The following is a 21408-nucleotide window of genomic DNA, read 5'->3' as shown; positions in this document are numbered from 1 at the left end:
TCAGTCAGAAAGCCCATAATAAGACTCTAATCTCCAATTAACCACCAACAATTCAGATAGAGCTGTGGCTCAAGTACTGGCCTTAAGCAAAATCAGATACTCAGGGCCTTAGACCTGAGTTCAAACCACTATACTGGCACATGTTCTGTGTCAGACACACACAGACATACACACACACAGAGTGAGCCATTTTGAACAAAATTATTTCCAGCATCTTGGATGGCAATACCAGTTTGATTACGCAGAATACAGTATTATCAACTGGACAACTAGAAAAACAATACAAGACAAAAAGTTTATAAACATTAATGTATTACAGGAAACCCAAATTGGTTTGTGACAAACACCTCCCATCCTTGAAAAAAAATTAATTACACAACTTGTCCTTCAAAATGTATGTAATACAAGTCAAAATAAATACAAGAATATTCTGGAAGTCCAGACAAAGGTACCTTACCATTCGTTTCCTTGTGAAGGGCTTTCTAGTAGCACTCGGATTATGTATAATAAGCAGCTTAATAATTTGAGAGAAAAATTGAACAGACGTATTCTTAGACCTTTGAACAAACAACAAAAGTTTGATTTTCATTTGAACTTAGTTCATGAAAGATCACAAAGGATTGTTATATACACTGACTTTCAGTAAAACACTCACTTAGGTTTTGTTTCAAAACTACAATGCTGTAATAGTCTAAACTCACTGCAGTTCATGGTAGATGCATTTTAGTTACATGTGCTACAAATGGCAGCCAACTATGTTTCCTGAGAGGAAGTGTGGGTTCTAAACACTAGAAGGGGCTAGGAATGGGTCTTAGTGGCAGAGTGCTTGCCTAGCATGAATGAAGGTCCGGGTTCGATTCCTCAGTATTACATACCCAGAAAAAGCCAGAAGTAGTACTGCGGCTCAAGTGGTAGAGTGCTAATCTTGAGCAAAAGAAGCTCAGGGACAGTGCTCAGGTTGAGTTCAAGCCCCAGGACTTGCAAAAAAATTAATAAATTTTTATCAATAAAACAACTAGAAGACCCAACACCCAAGTCCCATCAAGGCTAGTTTGAGTGGGTTTATAACTTTCAGCATTCTATATATCCATGAACTGGGGGATAAAGCTGAGCAAGTTATAAAATCTAGCTTCCTGTATGTATGTAGAATAAATAATAAATCTTGGAGCTCCAGGGCACCTTGTAGATTGATAACAGGGAAATGATACTTACAGTTATGTAATTATATGTGATATTTTAAATTATATGTTTGCAGAATGGTATATACCAATTTATATAATTACAAGTTGCATATTAATTGTATAATTACAGAGAGATAAAGCATAATAGTATGCTAAGAAACACAAATCTTTCTTCTCTCCATCTCCTGCTTCTCTCTTCCCCTGAGCCAATTGAACCATGTCTCTCAATTAGGTTAAATGTCAGTGAAATGTGGTGGGAACGTAGACTACCACACACATATATCTCTTCAACTATTAGGTCACAATTGTACAGCCCGTAAGACTTAATGGTGATGAAGAAAAGTAATTAAGTTTAAGCAAAACATGCTTACGGTCTGATTAATAGGAGCATTATCTTGCCAGCAATTAGACAGTGGTATTTGATTTACACATTTTGAATAAAATTTGGAGAAAGTGCATCCTATAATTATTTCCTAATAAATCTAGAAGTAAAATGTCACTTTATTTTTTTACAACACTGTCTGTGAGTGTACTTTGTAACATTTCTGTAGAAAGGTTAATGCCTAATTATATCATTTTTTCTAGGTTTTCCTATTGATGAGTAAGCTTCCTTATGGAAGTCTTTTAAATTATTCATGGATTTGCGATTGTTTCATGTGAATGGCTTTTCGTGGTAGTCAGAGGAGGATTCAAACAATGCAATTCACCTTTTCTGTCCTGGAAAGACAGGACAGCTCCTATTAAAATTGGAGACACCTTCATTCAAACAGCATGGCCCCTTCACATATTATTTACCCATGAGGCTTTCTTGGGGAAGTTGTAAATAACCAGGCCAGGAGAGCTGTAATTATTATCAGCTTTAACTTAGAGGCTAGTCTACTATTGAGAACATCTAATGGGTGGACCTTGAATATTGAAATATGACCAGCAGTCAGTCTTTGGATAAATTCTTACAAATCAGGTGGTCCCTACCTACTGAATGACAAATTAATTTTAAATACTCTAAGAGGGCTCCATTGTCAAAATTCAGGTAGACAAACATCTACATAAACCATGAGCCTGAAGGCTCATGGTTATGGAAATTGTAAGCAGTGAACATAGTAATAGGATCCATGGTCTCAAAATTACTCATTCTTAAGGCAAGCCACTAAGTTATCACTGGCACAGTGACCCTGAAAGGGCAGAGATTATGACTACGTCACATCCCTCTGAATTTCCAGTGTTCCCCAAGTTTATTCCATGATAAGTGTCATTGGAATGCTAAATTCTAAGACTCACCCTATGCTTGTACTGTAGCCAGTCAAACCACAGAGCCTTGTTGAAGTACAGTCTTCCACATTGCCCCTCGCACTTACGAGTGTGATTCCTCTCATTTAAGTTAGCTTCCTCAATGTTTGTGCAAATTCAAGTAGCCCACACAGGGGCCTCCACATTCGTGTGGGATTTGGAAAATTGAAAGTATGGAAGATATTCACTCTACTAGATTTAACATTTATAGTTCCTAAAACATTCACGGTACTAGATTTCACACCTATCGTTCCTATGATTTTATTGTCTGTCAAGCACCCTCACCACATTTTTTTGCTATGTGAAAAACATTTCGCACAGCTGGAATTTTGAGGGAGAAATATTTACAAACAAATAAGACAGGAATGAAAAAATAACTTACTTGATCTCTGGTTTTTAATGAAAAATAGCTTTAATCTCTCTTTAAATGTGTTTTCATTCATGTAGAATTCAACTTGTACCCTGCAAATGGAAAAAAAATTAAATGCATAAATTTAGATAAATTCAACTGCATTTTAACTTGATAAAGATAAATATAGACCAACTTTGCAATTCTCTACTTAATATATAATAAAATTCTTTAATAAACTAAACTCTTGGACTGAAATTATATAGCACAGAAAATAAGAATAGAATGCAATACACTGCTATTATTTTAGAAAGAAGCACTTACCTTCTAAATTTAAAGATTTTAGTAGTTCAAATGCAGTAATTTTAATCACCTGTACTAATGAATGTCATGATTGAGGGAGGTCATTCAAAACTAAAATTAAACACAGTTAACTCTTTGGGGATAACCAAAAGAGTTAATATCTTCTCAGTTTTTCCACTGTAAGAATCACTTGAGTGCTTAAAAACGTCATGCTCGACACCCCAGATTCATGTGAAAGTCAAGGACCACAGATTTATTTCTAGCAAGTTATTTACTTCAACTAAATCCTAGCAAGACCCACTATTTACCATGATTTTTTTTCTTGTTTATTAATTTGGCATCATATGCACACATCCGCAAAGGAATGTTAACAGAAAGTAGAATATTAAAGCTACCAGAGATTATGAAGTAGATGGTTAATATACCGAATATTACATATTTAGATCACTATGGAATAAAATCAACAGTCTAAAACTTACTACTCTAACACATGTATTAACTTTCTCTCTAAAGTCTTTGAAAACTCTCCTTTGCATTATAGGGATATAATCAATATGTTTGATACACAGAAAAAGGAAAACTACCATTCGGTGTGCAATAACATGCTAGCAATTATCAACCATCTCAATTAGTCTCAAGTATATTTATTATAGTTCAGGCGTCCAAAGACAGCTAAGGAAGTATTTTAATGTCAGTGTAAGCAGAAAATTACTTTCATTGTTCCAAATATCACAACATTTTGAGTATGTAATCTGTATACTAGATAGGGTTGGGAGTTTGTGGCTGGGTTGGATTTGTTGTTTGGTTTGGTTTTGTTCTTTGTCAGAGAAGCTGAAAGAACAAAATAAGTGATACATCATGCGCTCTCTCTCTGATACTACAAGGATTTTTCAGTCCTGTTTTCTCCTCTACTGTCCTGTGCACTCAAGAGAACTTAGGAAGAGCCAAAACTTAGCCTCTCTGTGCCACAAAAGCAACCCAGTGTTTACATCAATAGCTACCCATGCTCTACTCATATCTTCTAAAAACTTGAGCACCCTCTAACTTTTTTCCTCTTCCCCCTAAAAAATTCTCTACTTCCATTTTTGCCATTTTGCACCTCCTCTTTTTCTCCACTTCATATTTACATGGGGAGACAAAAGGGGAGATAACTCAGCTTTACAAAAAGGCCATGAGCACACGTTCAGACCCACGCTCCATTAACATGTTAGAAATCCCTCTCTCCACTGTCCAATTGGTCTGTTTTACTTGTTTCACTGGATAAAACATTAGTTCATTTAAAATTAACCATCATACAAACATCAAGCTAAACTGGTTAAAATTTATTATGGATACAAAGCAAATTTGAGAGAGGACATGTGGCCATTACACCAGTCATTTAGCAAAGGCCATGCACATTTGCTTCCTTGAATTATCAAATTTGTAAGGCCGTGTATCCATCCGCAGATAGTATCTGGAATTCAGCACTGGGTTTGTGCAGATCACCATTTTCCCTAAAAATGAGGTCATCGAGGGAATCCAGCAGGAAGATGAGAACTCCACAAAGAATGGAGCAGTTGTTGAAACATGACGGGGCTGGAAATATTTAATAAATACGAAGAGTGCAGGGTGACGTATTGATTGTCTATAAATATCGAGGTGGTCACCGTCATTCCAATGAGATGATGCTGCTGTTGAATAAAGCTAATACTGGTGAGAAGGATCCATGACTCCGTTGAAAGCAGCACCAGTGTCAGGCGGAGTGGCTCTCCGATGATTAGGAGAGTGACGCAGCAGACTGGACTACACTCACAATCCGTGGGCGATTTCCTACCAGCGAAGACCATGTTGCAGGGCCTACTAGCTCCCTCAAGTGACCTCTGAGTCCAAGTCCCCCTCCCCCACCATGGTAAAATGATGTGAAGAAAAGCCACTGGCTAGCCCTGTGATCTGATTTTTGCAGAAATACGGCTGGCACCCAAAAACACACGTACACAATGGGGTTTAAAGCCAAAGCCATAAACAAATGGAAAGCTAAGAGAATCTTTTTGGATCCATGCGTGTAGGTACAGAGAAAAAAATACATCATCCTCCAGGTTTCCTCTTGGCAGTACAGACTAGAGCCTTCTTTCCTCTCATCCACTGGAGCCCTCCAGGTACCAACGCACGCCCTGCCACCCAATGGTTCTACGGGACTCACATTTGGCAGATTTAGTGGTTATTCTTTCAAAAACCTTTACCATTTTAACTAATTGTAAGGAGATCTCAGTATTTCCTTTTCCATATTCAAAGATGCCCTCTCTAGCTTCTGCTCTTTGTGTTTTTAACTTCCCTCCCCTCTCTACTTTTACTTTCTCCTCCCCTTACTTCTTTCCCTCCCTCTTCTCCACCATTCCTCCTTTCCTCCCTCCCTCCCTTCTTTCTCTCTTCTCTCTCTCCCTCCCTTCCTTCTTTCCTCCGTTCCCCCTCCCTCCTCCCCCTCCCTTCTTTCCTCCCTCCCTCCCTTTACTTCTCTCTTTCCCTCTCCTCTAGTTCACTACTCACTTGCTCCATCTGACTTTATTTGAATTCAACTTCATCTACTATGCCATGTTTTGAACAATACAGTTAGGAAAGTCTTAACTGCGACACTTCCTAACATGACATTTTTATTACATGTTTATACAAAAGATAAAATTTAGGATCATTTTTGTCACATTTATCATAACTCACAGCTATTACTTGCTGGCATCTTCTATTGAAATATGTTCTTATACTTCTATTGAAAGATGTTCTGTTAACTTTGTTGTCATTCCGTGCATTTTCTCACTATCTATTTTCGTGGCATTTGCTCCTCGATGTTTTATGACTGTGGTTAGTGTTTTGTGAATTTTTTTCTCTCCCTGTATGTCTGTCACCCCAGCCCTCAGGAGACAAAGGCACGATCATCAAGATTTTGCAGCCCATCTGGGATATAAAGTGAGTTCAGTCCAGACTGGGCAACTGAATACAACCTGATATTGAGAAAATAGAGTAACAGTACCCTTCTGACTAAAAATAATTCTGCTTTTGCTATTATAAATGGCCATTGCATTTAATTCCCTTCTATGTATCTGTGTAGTGATTTTTTTTTGTTTCTTCTTTGGTGTGCAGAGAAAAATGGTGATATTCTCCAGTATTCCTATTTTGAGTTTAACTTTTTTGTCATATTACATTGACAAATATTTTATGGAGAAAATGTCACATAGTTGCAGTATATATAATTTCCTTACAAGCAGATGACAATACTGTATCAGCAATAATCCTGCTGTTGATTCTGGGATTACAATGAATATTTATATTTTACTAAAACTTTTATAAGATTTCTATTTTTTAAAAAAAACCTACTTTCATCTATCAGGTTGAAGGTAACTTGTAGCCTTATTGTTGATTTAGTGAATTATTTTATTTATTTATTTGTCAGTCGTGGGTCTTGAACTCTGGGCTGGGGTACTGTCCCTGAGCTCTTCAGCTTAAGGCTAGTGCTCTACCCCTTGAGCCACAGCGCCACTTTCGGTTTTCTGGGGGTTAAGATAAGAGTCTCACAGATTTTCCTGCCCAGACTGGCTTTGAACCGTGATCCTCAGATCTCAGCCTCCTGAGTAGCTAGGATTACAGGCATGAGCCATCAGTGCCCAGCTATTAAAATATTTTATTCAGGGCTGGGAAGGTGGCTCAGTGGTAGAGTGCTTGCCTTGCAAGCCAGAGGCCCTGGGTTCAATTCCTCAGCACCACATAAGCAAAAAGAAAAAAGCCAGAAGTGGCGCTGTGGCTCAAGTGGTAGAGTGCTAGCCTTGAGCTGAAGAGCTGAGGGACAGCGCCCAGGTCCAGAGTTCAGGCCTCACGATCGGACCCAAAAAAAAAAATATTTTATTCACAAACAGTTAAAAGGGTTTTTGTTATATCTATTATATGATTATTCTTGAGACCCTTTTTTTTTCCTTTTTATTTTTTTTTATTTATTTTTTTAATTTTATTTTATTTTATTTGAGAACATACTGTACAGAGGGGCTACAATTACATGGGCAGGATAATGCATACATTTCTTACCAAGCATTGCAGCCTCATCCTTTGTTTACCCTTCACCTCCCTTCCCAGCCTCCCCCCTCCCCCCACCCAATTATACCCCCCTCCCCCCCCCCCCACACCGACATTTGAGACCCTTTTCTGATGAGATTTTTGTTTCACTGCAGCATTGATAATCAACCCCAGCACTTATATATACTAGGCACGTGTTGTACTGCTGAGTTCTACCAGAGCCCTTGGTTTTCAATGATCTTGGAAGAAATTATTTCTGTAACAGTAAGCTAGTCAGGTAACATACTGCTGAATTTTTTTTCACACACACACACACACACACACACACACACACACACATCATGAACTTTGCTTCTATCCCTACAACTGTTTGATTGCAATCTTCTTTAGATTATTTTTAATATCTTCAAGTATGAATTGAAAGCCATTTGGATTTTTTATACTCTGTAATGACTGTAATTACTACTTATATATTGAGAGGCTCTGTCTATTACAGATTTCTCCTAACAGCATCAAGTGGCCTTAGCATCTATTCTCATGTCCGACGGTTTTTCCCTTCCATTTTCTTCTTATTTCAGTAATCTAGTATTTGGTATAAACGGTAATTTGCCTGGTCTATGCTTAAGATGCTTAGTTAATCATTTTAAGGTAGACCTTATCATCTTAACAACACAGGAAGTAATTCGGATCCAGGTTCAGAAATAGACTGTTGTTTCAGGAACAGCACTTGGTGACATTTGAATACCAATGCCTTGCAATCGATTTAGACCTTTCGGGTCTAAGGGATGACACAAGTCAGGACCGTGGGGAAACTCTTCACTGCCATCTACCCGTCTTCACAGGAAGATTCTTTGTCCGTGTCTACTCCGTGTTACTTGGTGCTACTGGCCTCCAGCTTCTCTCTGAGCATGCAATATGAGCTCGGAGTCCACACGTATTAGATCTTTATCCCAGCGTTCAGGGCAAAGGAGGGATTATCTGTTTGGACTTTAAGGTCATAGCAGGCTGGTTCTGGGGAAGCATGAGAGCACTGCTCTCGACTTTCCATGGCTTCCCTCTGGACAGTCTCCATCTGCATGTATCAACACACACAGCTCTCCTCGCAGCTCTCAGTCCTGGAACCTGCTTGTCTTGATGAATTTCTGTGCGTTTATGTCATGGCTTTCACCTAAATCCATAGCTCGTATTCTGATTCCATCAGTAAAATCTCTTTTGGGGGAAACCATGCAACCTATGTTTCTTTGCATCTGGCTTACTTCACTTAATATAATTTTTTCCAAGTCTTTCCTTCATTTGTTGTAACTAAAAAGTGCCCATAAATCTACAAGTAAACACACTGGATGGAAAAACACACACACACACACAAAAACTACACTTGGACATGTTGCTAGGCATTCACACAGTGAGACCAAAGGGGGATATTTCTTAGGAGAGGATCATAATGGTTCAATAGTTATGTGCATATGATCATGTGACATGATGTTTATCGAAATGAACTCCAGGAAATGGAAACAAGAGGTTTTATGTTATTTTGACTTTTGGTTTGGGTTCTTTTTGTTTTGTTCGTTTTTCTTTTGTCTCTGTTTTTGATATCTGTATCTTTTGTCCTGTATATGTTTATCTGTTTGGGGGACACTAAAGGGGAGCACAGAAATGGTGGGAGAAATGCATGTGACACTCACTAGACACACCTTGTGGGGGAGAGGGTCGGGAGGGAAAAACTGGAAGAAAGCAGGGAAGAGGTAAAACTTCAAAGAGAAATGTACTCACTACCTGAGATATGTAACTGTAACCCCTCTGTACATCCCCTCTGCAATCCCAATGCAAAAGAAATAAAAAGTAAATCTCTTTATGTACCACAAGCGTATTTTGTTACTGTATTTGCAACCCTAAGTTAGGTTTATACTTGTAGAAATTACATCTTTCCAGATGTTTTTTATTACCTTAAGTTGAATCTGACTTGAACTACACACTTCAAAGGATATATTGAAGTATTACCTCTTAGTATTTCAGAATGTATCCTTACTGAGGAAGAGGGTCATGGCAGAAATAGTGAGATTAAGATGAGATCAGACTGGAATAGATCCTCGAGCCAATATGACCGCTGTCCTTACAAGAAAAGAAAGACTTGGGCACAGAAACAGATGGATGGGAAGATGGCCATGTGAGGAGATTCAGGAAAGGGGTGACACTACCACAATTCAAAGAACGCCTAGAAAAGGCGTTTAAGGGCATACCAACCCAGCACCTGCAGTTTAAGTATCTGGCCTCCAGATCTGTGGCCAGTAGCGTATATGGTTTTCAGGCACCCGATGATGGTCATTGGTTATGGAAACTCACAAAGTCTTTTTTGTGAGGTGATGGAAGCTTTCTCATTCACACGAAGAAAGTCCACTAGAGCAGGAACTCCAAGGAACCCGGCTCCATGCTGAGTTCTGAGTTTCCTCACAGTTATTCTTGTATATCGCATGGTACCTGGCACCTACTAGGCCTTAGAGATTGCTGGTCGGATGCCTGAGCAGATGCTTAATGGGGTCTCCAATTCTTCTGGAAGTCTCTGAGTCAGTAATACAGTGAGTGGAATAAACGTCTCGTCCATGCCTTCCTAATAAGAATTCCAAAATGTAAAACCCAGATTTTCAGTGAATCTTTGGAAATCTCTTTTCTTCTTCCAATTTGATGTATCCTTTGACTAATGGTTAATTCTCTGCTGACTTTTCTTTGAACTTTACTAATATAGATTTACCTGCACATTTATCCACCCATGATTCTATTTATTTTACAATATTTATTACATTTATGACTATAATGAATATTTAGGATGAAAATACACTAGTACCACTCACTCATTTGATTTGCTAAAGTCCTCTGAATTTCATAAGCTAGAGGTGACTTGGATTGAACAGACCTCAGTTCTATCTTATGACAAGACTTTGACTCACCATTTCAGTGAGACTCTTAATTCATTCATCTATGTCTGAAACAGAGTTAGGATTCTGGATTTCCTCTGTGTCTTCACTGTGTTTATAGCTCATTAATTAAGGGGGTCTACATCACTTGTTACGTATTTACTAAAGAGCACTGCAAACACCACATCTCCCTGGGGGAAGTGTATATTGATTTCTGTCCTTTGCTTTTTGACTAGCTCATTATCCACTTGTAAATATCCCCTGCTAAGTCTGGCAATAAATGGTATTTTGGTTATTTTGAAACTGGTGATTCCAGGGCCTCATTTTTTGTTTCTGACCTTCAAATTTGTGTCCGCATCTAGGTTCATTTTAAAGTCTGGCCAGCTCTCCATTTTCCCACACTTTTCTAAACAGTTTTTTCACAACTACTCAAACCTAGCTTTCTGGATCCCTTTAGTTGGTTACATCTTATAAGGAAGTAGAGATGGATTCAATGGTTTTTCTCAGCATTGTAAAGAACTAAGAAAGAATAAAATCATTTTGGAGAAGCTAGTTCAGCTACCTACCCAGGCACATACATGTACATATGCGTGTAATTACATATGACACTATACACATGGAGGTGTCTCAACCCAAGATTTGGTAATAGCCAGATAATTCACATCCTCCATAAAGTCTATCAACAACACAATTGAAACTGGGGCACCCCTGACTCACACCTGTCATCCTCGCTATCCAGGGGCTGAGATCTGAAGATCACAGTCCGAAGCCAGCCCAGGCAGGAAAGTCAGCTGCAAAAAAGCTAGAAGAAGAGCTGTGTTTCAAGTGTAGAGTGCCAGCTAAAGGACAGAGCCCAGACCTGAATGGAAGCCCCAGTACCATCATAAAAGCAAAACAAAATAAACAAACAAAGTGTTGGATACACCTGCCTTCCAAACACTATAGCTTATTCAGCTCAGTCCAGCCTACTTAAGTCATGCTCAGAAGAGGTCCATTAGCCTACAGTTAGACAAAAGCACCTAAAACAAAGACTATTCTATAATAAAGTGTGGAGTATTTCCTAGAGAGTTTATTGAATATCTGAATCAAAAAACATAATAATAATAAAATACATACTGGTAACAGTTCATGGAGAATTTGGTTGCTGAGCCTGGCCAGCTCACCCTGAGGCTGACTAACCAAGCTTGCTACCACCCAGCTTCACCATCTTAATACATTCTAGAACATCTTAGTACATTTTACATGCCTGGGAAAGATAGAAATTAGAAATTCAAGGTACAAGCCGGGTGCTGGTGGCTCACGCCTGTAATCCTAGCTACTCAGGAGGCTGAGATCTGAGGATCGCGGTTCAAAGCCAGCCCGGGCAGGAGAGACCGTGAGACTCCTATCTCCAATAAACCACCAGAAAACCGGAAGTGGCGCTGTAGCTCAAGTGGTAGAGCGCTCGCCTGGAGCTGAAGAGCTGAGGGACAGCGCCCAGGCCCAGAGTTCAAGCCCACGGCCAACCAAAAAAAAAAAAAAAAAAAAAGAAATTCAAGGTACAGGTTCTAGTGAAAATCTGCTGCTTTTGAACTATCACATGGAATAAAAGTCATTAAGCACAACCGCGGTAAGGCAGTGGTCACCTGTATACATATGTGTACAGGTACCATGTGTGAGAGGGAAACAGGGAGGGGGCGTGCATGTGTGTGTGTGTGTGTGTGTGTGTGTGTGTGTGTGTGTGTGTGTGTGTGTGCGTAATATAATGGCAATAAGAGAAGAATGTAGAGTGTCCGCCATGTATCATCTTCCTATCCCTGTCAATAAGCCCATGCTGACTGCATTCACTCTGTGTCTGCCCTGTGATCAGGCCTTGCAGGTAGCAGGAGTTCCACAATCTGTGGTTCCCATGGCAAACGCATTCCAAATGCAGCCGGGAGTCCTTTCTGTCCCAGCCTCTCTTCACTTTGAAAATTCCTGTCCTCACGTACCGTATCCATTTATGGAGCTCCTCTCTTTCCTTCGCTGTTTTACTTAAAGGAATGAAATTTAAACAACTTTAGTTTGACTTAACTGTAAGCGTGAAAGCAGAAGGTAAAGAAAGCTAGAAGAAGTACAATGGTACATTTCAGCATCCTGCAATTACAGAGATTCCGCCTCCTCAGACCCCCCGCCCATCTGTAAGAGCAGGGCAGGCCCGGGCCAAGCCATTAATGCAGAGTAAAAAGGGAAAATTATACAAAATAGAACACTTATTCATTGTATGGTCCCAAGTACATCACAAAGGGCAGCCAAAATACAACCCATTTAGGCTTGTAAGAAATTGGGTTCGATAAGAATTATGTGGCCTTTTTCTCCCCCCACACCACCAGTCTCAATAAAAGAATAGAAGTTCCACCTGCTTCAATATGGTTTCCATTGTTTCCCTCTGTGCACCAATTCCAGCTTCCCCTTAAATACAACTCAGAGGCCCCGCAGTACCATCCTTGCAGACACTGGTCACAGATAAACATACACACACACACACACACACACACACACACACACACACACACACACACACACACGTTTATGTACATTCTAGAACAATAAAACTGTTCGTCATAAAAAGATTTACTGACTTATAAAAGGAACACAGGCCTTCACATGCTCACCTTAAACCCAATGGCCTCCCAACCAGAATTCATCACCTCAACACACACTTCCATCTGTTCTCCAGAGAACAGAGAGGATAAAAGGAACCTAGAATTCTCCATGCTGATCTTCTCCCAGACTTGAAGTTCAAGGTAACAACGTATTCTCAAGGTACTGGGCAGCTGCAGCAAGCCATGATTCCCACAGGCTTACACACACACACACACACACACACACACACACACACACACACACACACACACACACACACACACACACACACACACACACACTCTGTCTCTGTCTGTCTCTGTTTCGGTCTCTGTCTCTCTGTCTCTCTGTCTTTCTGTCTCTCTGTCTCTGTCTGTCTCTCTGTCTCTGTCTGTCTCTCTGTCTGTCTGTCTGTCTCGGTCTCTGTCTGTCTCTGTCTCTGTCTGTCTGTCTCTGTCTCTGTCTCTGTCTCTGTTTCTCTCTCTCTCTCTCTCTCTCTCTCTCTCTCTCTCTCTCTCTCTCTCTCTCTCTCTCTCTCTCTCTCTCTCTCTCTCTCTCTCTCTCTCTGTCTCCAGGAAATGGCGCCGCCATTTTTAAATAAATTGAAGCATTGAAGCATTCAATAAACTGTGTGAGGCTTTGAGCCTGGTGCTGGTGTTCTGTGCCTCTAATCCCTGCTACTCAGGAGGCTGTGATCTGAGGTTCTAGCTTGAAGACAGCCCAGGCAGAAAAGTCTGTGACACCAATTAATCACCAAAAAGTCAGGAGCTGGAGTGTGGTTCAAGTGGTAGAACTTGGGCAAAAAGCTAAGGGACAGCAACTAGACCCTGAGTTCAAGCCCTAGTACCTCTCTCTCCCCCATCTCTTTCTCTTTCTCTTTTTTCTCACTCTCTTTCTCTCTCTCTCCCTGTCTCTCAAAGACTTCTCTCTCACACACACAAACACAGGTGTTGAGTTAAGTGAAATACCCAGCTCTCAGCTAATGTAAACGTCCTAGGCATGTTTAAGGTAGGCCAGGCTAAGCTACAGTATTCGCTAGGCTCATTGTCTGAAATTCACTTTTTTTTTCTTGATAGTTTTGTTCAATTTGCCACCGGTGTATTGGAACATAACTCCATCCCAAGTCAAGGAGGATTTGTATTGCACCAATCATTGAAAAACCTTGAGGGAACATTTAATAATTCTTTTCCTGGAAATAAAATAGCAAAGCCAGTTTGGGGAGAAACGTGTTTGCTGAGAAGGGACCGTCTGGTGTTGGGGAGTCGGGTCATGTACAGCAGGGCTTCAAATGACACTAGACGCTGTAAGGAAACAAGAATGCACAGCAGAGAAAGGAATTCCATATAATTGGTAATGCCTCCCTTCTGTAGTATAAGATTTTTAAGTCAGTACTTCAAAGAGCCACATCTATTTTTCACTTTCCTGGGAGTAGTCATTTCTGAGCTCTCTGGCACCTCTTTTTCATACTTGGTACTTGTTCTTACACTCAAGTAAAGGGTGTGCTTTTTAATACTTAGTACTTTTACTCAAGTACAGGTAGACTCTCAGACTCATATGGTGAAGACTCTTGTACTGAACACGTTGAAAGACGGGATGGCACAAATTAGCGTAAGAGAGGGGATGTGACCCAAGGAATCCCACTCAAAGATGACAATAACAGGTCTTCAGAGAAGTTTAATCCAATCAGTATTTGTTTATTTATTCTGTTGTAAGTGTAGGATACAAGTTTCATTCTAGAATGAAAAGACAGCATGGCCTATGAGACTATCTGTCAATATTCTATGGAAAGGTTAAACATGACTTGCATGTAGATGAGTTATCATAAGAAGAAAGAAGGTATGTCTTGGGAGAAACAAAACTTTGTGTCTGTGTGTGTGTGTCTGTCTGTGTGTGTCTGTGTGTCTGTGTGTGTGTGTCTGTCTGTGTCTGTGTGTCTGTGTGTCTGTGTGTCTGTGTGTCTGTGTCTGTGTCTGTGTTTATTGGTACTAGGGCTTGAATTCAGAGCCTATATTCTCAATATGCTCAAGGCTAGCTTTGTAACTTGCCACAGCTCCAGTTCTAGGTTTTAGTAGTTAATTGGAGATAAGCCTCACAGACTTTTCTGCCCAAGCTAGCTTTGAACCTCTATTTTCAGAGCTCAGCCTTCTGAGTAACTAAGATTACAGGCTTGAGCCACTAGCACTCTTTCAAACTCTCTTTTGATGCATCAAGTAAAAAAATAATCAGTAATAAAACAGCTCCTAGGGGAAAAGTATGGAGTTTTCACTGGAAAAACAAAAACCATGGGTCACTTATTTAATTTCATGCTGTCGACTTCTGTGAAAAGCACGTGATCAACAAATCAGGGCATAGCTCATAACGAATTTGGCCAATAACTTCAAAAGGAACTTTGTACAGATCTACTTATTGAAGGCAATGTGGAAATCAACTTACAATGAATGTGCCAAGTAATGATTTTCCAGTTTTCACCATGGTATAAAAGTGAGATTCAACCAGTAGAAAATATAATTTCAATTTAGAATGTATGCTTCTTCCCTGGATGGTGGCATGCAGTCAGCTACATTCAGATAGCGCTGATCATCGGCAGCAATCACAGATTTCCGTGAGGTACAGTCCTGCAGGCAAACACCTACACCTCAACATGGACAGTGCTCTGTGGGTGAGCTACACTTGTTCAGAATGTGAGTGATATCAAGTGCAATCACATTGGCTACTCCACTGAGCTTACACATCAACATGTTACAAGGGAAAAGTATTTTAGGAAATTAAAGAGTAGGTTCCCTATCTGATCTTAAGGCTTTTCATCATGATTCCATAATGAAGACACTATGTACGTGCTATAGAGAAAGACAGATTGATTAGTGGAAGAGAGTAAAAATCAAGAAACTGGCTCATGCATAAATTAGGAATTAATATACAGGAGGAGTCATTAGGCAGATCAATACGTACAGTAGGATCTGTTCAATCAGTGGATCTTTAAAATGGTTATCCAGATAGCAATCAACCAGTCAATCAATGCATGAAAAATTGCATCTTTCCCCCCTCACCATATGTCATTAAACCCAAATACAAAAATAATTAAAATCAAATAATTTACTTAGAATAGAGAAACATCTGCTAAAATATCTTTTTAAAAGCCATAGAAATCAAAAACTACCAAAATAAGATAGTGATTGTTTCTTGGAAAAAGCTAGGGAAGAAAGAGCAGAATCCTTAGTGAAATGTAAGCTGTTTGTAAAGAATTAGTTCTGGGGTATCCATCCATGTCTACGTATTATAAGTTAATAAATTAAGGAATAAAGAAATGAGTGAATGGAGGCAAAGAATCTGTGCACAGAATGCTGGGAAGTGCGCCACAAACTAGGACTTTTAATTCTGAGCTCTTGAGAATTAAAACAAAAAAGTCATGAGTATTTTATAACCATAATAGCAGGGTGCAGAGGAGACTTGCAGGGTGCGATCTGGGAAGACATTAGCATATGGTTTGCATAGGCAATAAGCTTGTGAATCAAACCTCCTGCACTGATGGAGGTTTGATGGGAAACCACAAACCAGACGAGTGGCTGGGGGGGGGGGGGAGACACGGAGAATCCTTATTTAAGAACTGACCAGTGAACAGTGTATAAAAACACATAGATCTGTATAACACTGATTCAAGCAAAGGTAAAGGAGCCCTGCACGTGAAGTGCATCTCATAATAGCAAGGATGAAGCTAAGGGTAGGAAGAAGCGTTTCTGGGTTCTGAGACAAGAACTTGAGCAGAAGCGCAGGAATAATGCCCCATGGAACAATGAAGCTTGCGGAAACTGTCTTGGGAAGCAGCAAAGGGAGAGAGATGGAGGGGTGAGTCTGGCCTATACATGTTGTACATTATGTGGATATAGCAAAATTAAAGCCCCTAGTAACTGCTTAATGCTAATGAAAGGAGAAGGAGGAAATGGAGGAATTACTTGTTGAAAATGCCTGGACACTCTACTAATCATAATATATGATGTATATATAACATATATAGTTTATGGTATACTACACACATTATATACTATATAATGCTATTATATATACTATATGTACAAATGTCCTGTTGTAATATTTGATCTTGGAAATAAAAATAAAAAGTTTTCAGTAAAAATAAATAAATAAATAAATAAGTATGAGACATTATATATAATATATAGTACATGTTTGTATAAATTTATATATGTGTGTGTGTTTATATATAGGGCTATGTATTCTGATGATCATAATATGCATATATAGTGTTATTTGATCCCCAAGACAATAGTTTCTAATAGCACCTCTATTATGTAGATATATAGACAGAAGTCTTTGTCTAAAGTCACAAAAATCCTATGTAGTCTGACTATTATTCACACCCACGCAGTCTAAAACACACGCACAATCTTGCCTGAAATAAACCAAATCTACTTTGTTTTTTTTTAAATAGAGAGTACATTATTTTGTTTTCTAATGGCAAAACATGGTTCTAAACAGACTATCAAATGTGTTACTAAAGCTAAGAAAAGCATTTTAAAAATTACTTGGGATAAACTTTGCCTACATATGAAAAATACCCAGGATTTACTTCTTACTGCTAATAGAAAAAGCAACTGAAATTGCCGAAGGCCGCCGTGTGTGTTAGATAGCACCGGCTGTGCAGAGTGGAAACGCAGCACCCAGAGTCCTCCCGAGACGGTGCTGCTCCGCTTGGCGACCCCAGCCTCGCGTCCCCAGCTCACCTGAGGCTACTCCACCAGCATGAGCCATGATCCAAACTCTGCGTTGCACCTGCTAATGGAAAATCCAGACGGAAACACTCAACTGCGTTATTATTATTACTATTATTATTAGATGAGTTTAATAGGTGTTTTCCCTGATGAAAAAGCAAGCCACTGATTATGAACAACGTACACACAAGAGCGTGTGCTCTTGTGTGCTATACCCCGAAGGAGATTGGGGTTACACTTCTGGCAGTAGTGGGTACCAGGTGTCCTGAAAGACAGAGATCTCAACGGAATCATCTAAAGAAGTCAATAAACTGAATAAATCACACACACACACACACACACACACACACACACACACACACACACACACACACACACACACACACACACACACACACACACACACACACTTTTAAGAATATCATATTTAACCAGCAAGAAAGTAAGGCTAATGTTTAGGGGCTGAAGGAAGGGGAAGAAAAATGGGAGAGATGAAAAGAAGAAAAGCGAAAAAGAGGAGAGGAGGAGGGAAAGAGGCAATGGAGGAGAAGAAGAGAGGGAAAGAGGGAGAGAGAGGACAAAGGGGTCCAGAGAAGTAAACCTCGACCAAATCGCCCTTTACCTTTCTGTTTTCTACCATCTTTTCTTTTCCTTTTTTTTTTTTTTGTGGGTTGTGGGGCTTGAACTCTGGGCCTGGGCGCTGTCCCTCAGCTCTTCAGCTCAAGGCTAGCGCTCTACCACTTGAGCCACAGCGCCGCCACTTCCGGCTTTTTCTGCTTATGTGGTGCTGAGGAATTGAACCCAGGGCCTCATGCATGCAAGGCAAGCGCTGTACCACTGAGCCACCTTCCCAGCCCTCTACCATCTTTCCTCAGCACAGAGTTTGTTGACAGGCCTCAAGCCTGTCAACGCAACCCTCCAAACAGAACCCTACAGAAATGCCCCCCACAAAGTGTGAGGGTCCCTGACAGACACTCCCCTCAGCAACGCACCTCCCAGCAGAAGCAGAAACTGAACGCACTGCCCAGCCACGCGAGCAGTATTGCAAAGACGACGCAGAGGAACAGGGAGGCTGAAACAAAATCCCACCACTGATTTCTGGGTGACTTGAACAAATCTATTATCTCTGCTCTAGAGGCCACCACTCCGAGATCCAAGTGCTGGCAGTGGTGATGTCTCCTGCAGCCTCTGCTTGCTCCCTGAGAGCCTCGCTCTGCTGTTCCTGTGTGCACATGAACCGCCTTGCTATTGCTCCCATATGTTCCAACTCGTGACCACACAGACCACGCTCCCTCCCAGTCTCATTTTAATTGACTCACCTCTTTTTAAAGACCCTCTCCTTAAATACAGCCACAGACTGCACTCCAGGGTTTCAGCGTACAGGGATGGCTGGGAGGACAGTACTGAGTCCCTAACACATGTCCACAGCGAGTCTAACTAAAATCACCAATTCCAGATTAGCACCTCCCATGCTGTCATACACCTGTTCAGTCTGTCCAACTGAGACACCAGTGATCCACGTCGCCAGTCGTCCCCCGCCCAGAGGGCACCCTGAAGCTGTTCGGCATCAGCATCGCCGGATTTATCACATCGGCATTCTCCAGTTGATGCTCTCCTACCCCCACCTGGTCTCCCTCCCAACTTACAGCTTGCTCCCTCTGAGCATCCTTCGCTGCTCCTGTCTCCTCAACCGCTAAAAATAAGTTTCTTTTCGGGGTGAAATTCCAAAGGTAATCCATGCATCTCGCCAGGATTGCAGGAATGACAACAATGAGATGTACAAGTCGTTATGTCGAAAAACGAACTTTACAACTTTGGCAGGGGGTGGGGGGAGGGTGGAAGGGATGGGAAGGGGAAACAAAGGGGAGGCAACAATGCTTGATAAGAAATGTGCTCGTTATCTTGCCCATGTAATTTAACCTCTCTGTACCGTATTCTCACAATTAAAAAAAAAGAATGACGGTGTCCAACGTGTCCTCTCTCAAACTCGTGCAGACAACTGTGGGTTTGACTTTTCTATGTGGCTCTCCAATGGGCATTTCCAAGCCAGCATATCCAACTGTAACGAAATCCCTGATTTTTATCTTGAAGCTTTCTTCTTATGAAAGCTTCTGCCGTACATTCTTCTCCTAGTTCAACCAAAATCATGTCTTTTTCACTTGAATGCATGGTCAGCATTATTCCCTAGGGTTCTCTCTGTGGAGAAATAGCATTTGATAGGATAAGAATCAAGGGGGGGAAAAGGTGGTACACAATGCTTGCAATGACAATGGTCACGTGATACCAGGGATGGTGACCTGAAGATATTTATCCTTGTCTTCAGGCAAAATGTGCTCTCAATACAAGACATGGAAAAATAAATCAAAACAGTGCTTCAAATGAAAAATGAAAATCCTGGACCCAATTTGAAGCTACAGCCGTATGTCAAACTATAAAAATAGTGGCAAAATATTACACATCATTGAAAGCCCTGTGATGTATATTCTAAGCCATGACCTTTAATTAGATATATAACTACAGATAGTGACAGATTGGATCCCCAGTGCTTGTGATGTACAGTGATACACACACACACACACACACACACACACACACACACACACACACACACACACACAGTATCAGAGAGGAAATAACCACCCACCTTCTTCTTCCCATAAGCCTACTGTTTCTAATATATCTAATAATATATCTAATACATCTGCTAATTTTCTCCCATCTTCTCTCCCTCTCTCACTCCCTCCCTCTCTCCCTTCTCTCTCTCTCTCTCTCTCTCTCTCTCTCTCTCTCTCTCTCTCTCTCTCTCTCTCTCTCTCTCTCTCTCTCTCTCTCTCTCTCTCGTGTGTATGCTGGTACTGGGACTCGAACCTAGGGCCTCTCATCATCATGTAGGGTCTTTTGCTCAAGGCTGACACTTTACCCATTGAGCCAGACTTCCACTTTCAGTTTTATGCTGATAAATTGGAAATTAAAGTCTCTCACATTTGTCTCTAGGCTGTCTTTGAACTGCTATGGTCAGATCTTCACCTCCAGAGTAGCTATGAGTACAGGTGTGAGCCACTACACCCAGCAACTTGCTAATTTCACATGCCTATCCTCATTTCCCCTAGTTAACTCCAAACCACGCATTTGGGCTTCTCTAAAAGCTCAGAGTTGGTTTGACAATAATGTTGGTCTTTACATTGCTTCTTAAATTCTCACTAAACTTCAAACTCTGCGGAAGAAAAGCTAGCCCATCTTGCTTGTAAGTGATTGTATGTCCAACACCTAGACTATGGAGGAGGCTCCCTAGCACATATGGAATTAAAAGTTCCTCTGCCGTGGTAATATTGGATAAGTATTAGCATGCAACACGGGCAACTATCCGCACGCAGAGGCTGACAATCTGTGGATAATGCCATCTGGCATCTAGGCTGGGGAAACAGAAACTCCCAAATAACCTGGCTCCAAGAGGGAGAACACATTTGTTAATTTGAGAATGCGGGGCTCTGGTTTGCAAAGAATAACATGAATAATCTAGCTTAGCAAAATTCCTTGTTAGTTTCTGAAGCAGCCTTAATTACCCCAGAAGTTTTTCAACAAAAACTAAGCTACTAGACATTCAGAAAATGGAACAACTTTTGTATTAACTAAAACTTTGCTTTTGTTTGCTTTTTTTTTACATTCTTCTTGTCTTTGCTATGTTCCCTTCAGCGTTTCCATTTTTAACCACCTGAGGCTTCCTACCTGAAATCTTTGTTAGGTGATATGCGTGTATTCTGCTTAGTGCTATCTCTTCTTGATGATGTTACAATAGATTGGATTGACATGTATAGGGTGTGCATCCTTCAAGTGGACCTCAGAAATCAAGTAGCTAGCTCAGATTACCACCCAATGTAAAATGCAGAAACAGTAAAGGAAGGTAACTATGAAAATATTTAGAAGGCCAGAAAATTGGTTATGTGTGTGTTGGAAGGATAGCCTGCTCTCCCCTTTAGCAAAGTCAAAGCAGCTTTAGCTTCGTACTTTGCAAAAAT

The 21408-nt window shown here is 40.5% G+C and overlaps 1 protein-coding gene across 3 annotated transcripts in view; it reads right to left on the bottom strand.

Annotated features, from left to right (window-relative positions):
• Window positions 1-21408, bottom strand: part of Kcnt2 (potassium sodium-activated channel subfamily T member 2) — a 263151-nt gene that overhangs the window by 172157 nt on the left and 69586 nt on the right. For all 3 annotated transcript variants that reach the window (XM_070041895.1, XM_070041898.1, XM_070041896.1), the window contains exons 2-3: window positions 2851-2930; window positions 458-557 (exon numbers count right to left, since the gene is read on the bottom strand). In XM_070041895.1, coding sequence (XP_069897996.1) covers window positions 458-557; window positions 2851-2930 — 180 coding nt within the window. The remainder of the gene's footprint in view (window positions 1-457; window positions 558-2850; window positions 2931-21408) is intronic.

The sequence above is a fragment of the Dipodomys merriami genome, unplaced genomic scaffold (assembly GCF_024711535.1).
Source record: "Dipodomys merriami isolate MVZ:Mamm:240054 unplaced genomic scaffold, mDipMer1.0.p SCAF_31, whole genome shotgun sequence".
Classification (NCBI taxonomy): Eukaryota; Metazoa; Chordata; class Mammalia; order Rodentia; family Heteromyidae; genus Dipodomys; species Dipodomys merriami.
The sequence above is the reverse complement of the archived record's forward strand: the minus strand, read 5'-3'. Positions and strand labels throughout refer to the sequence as shown.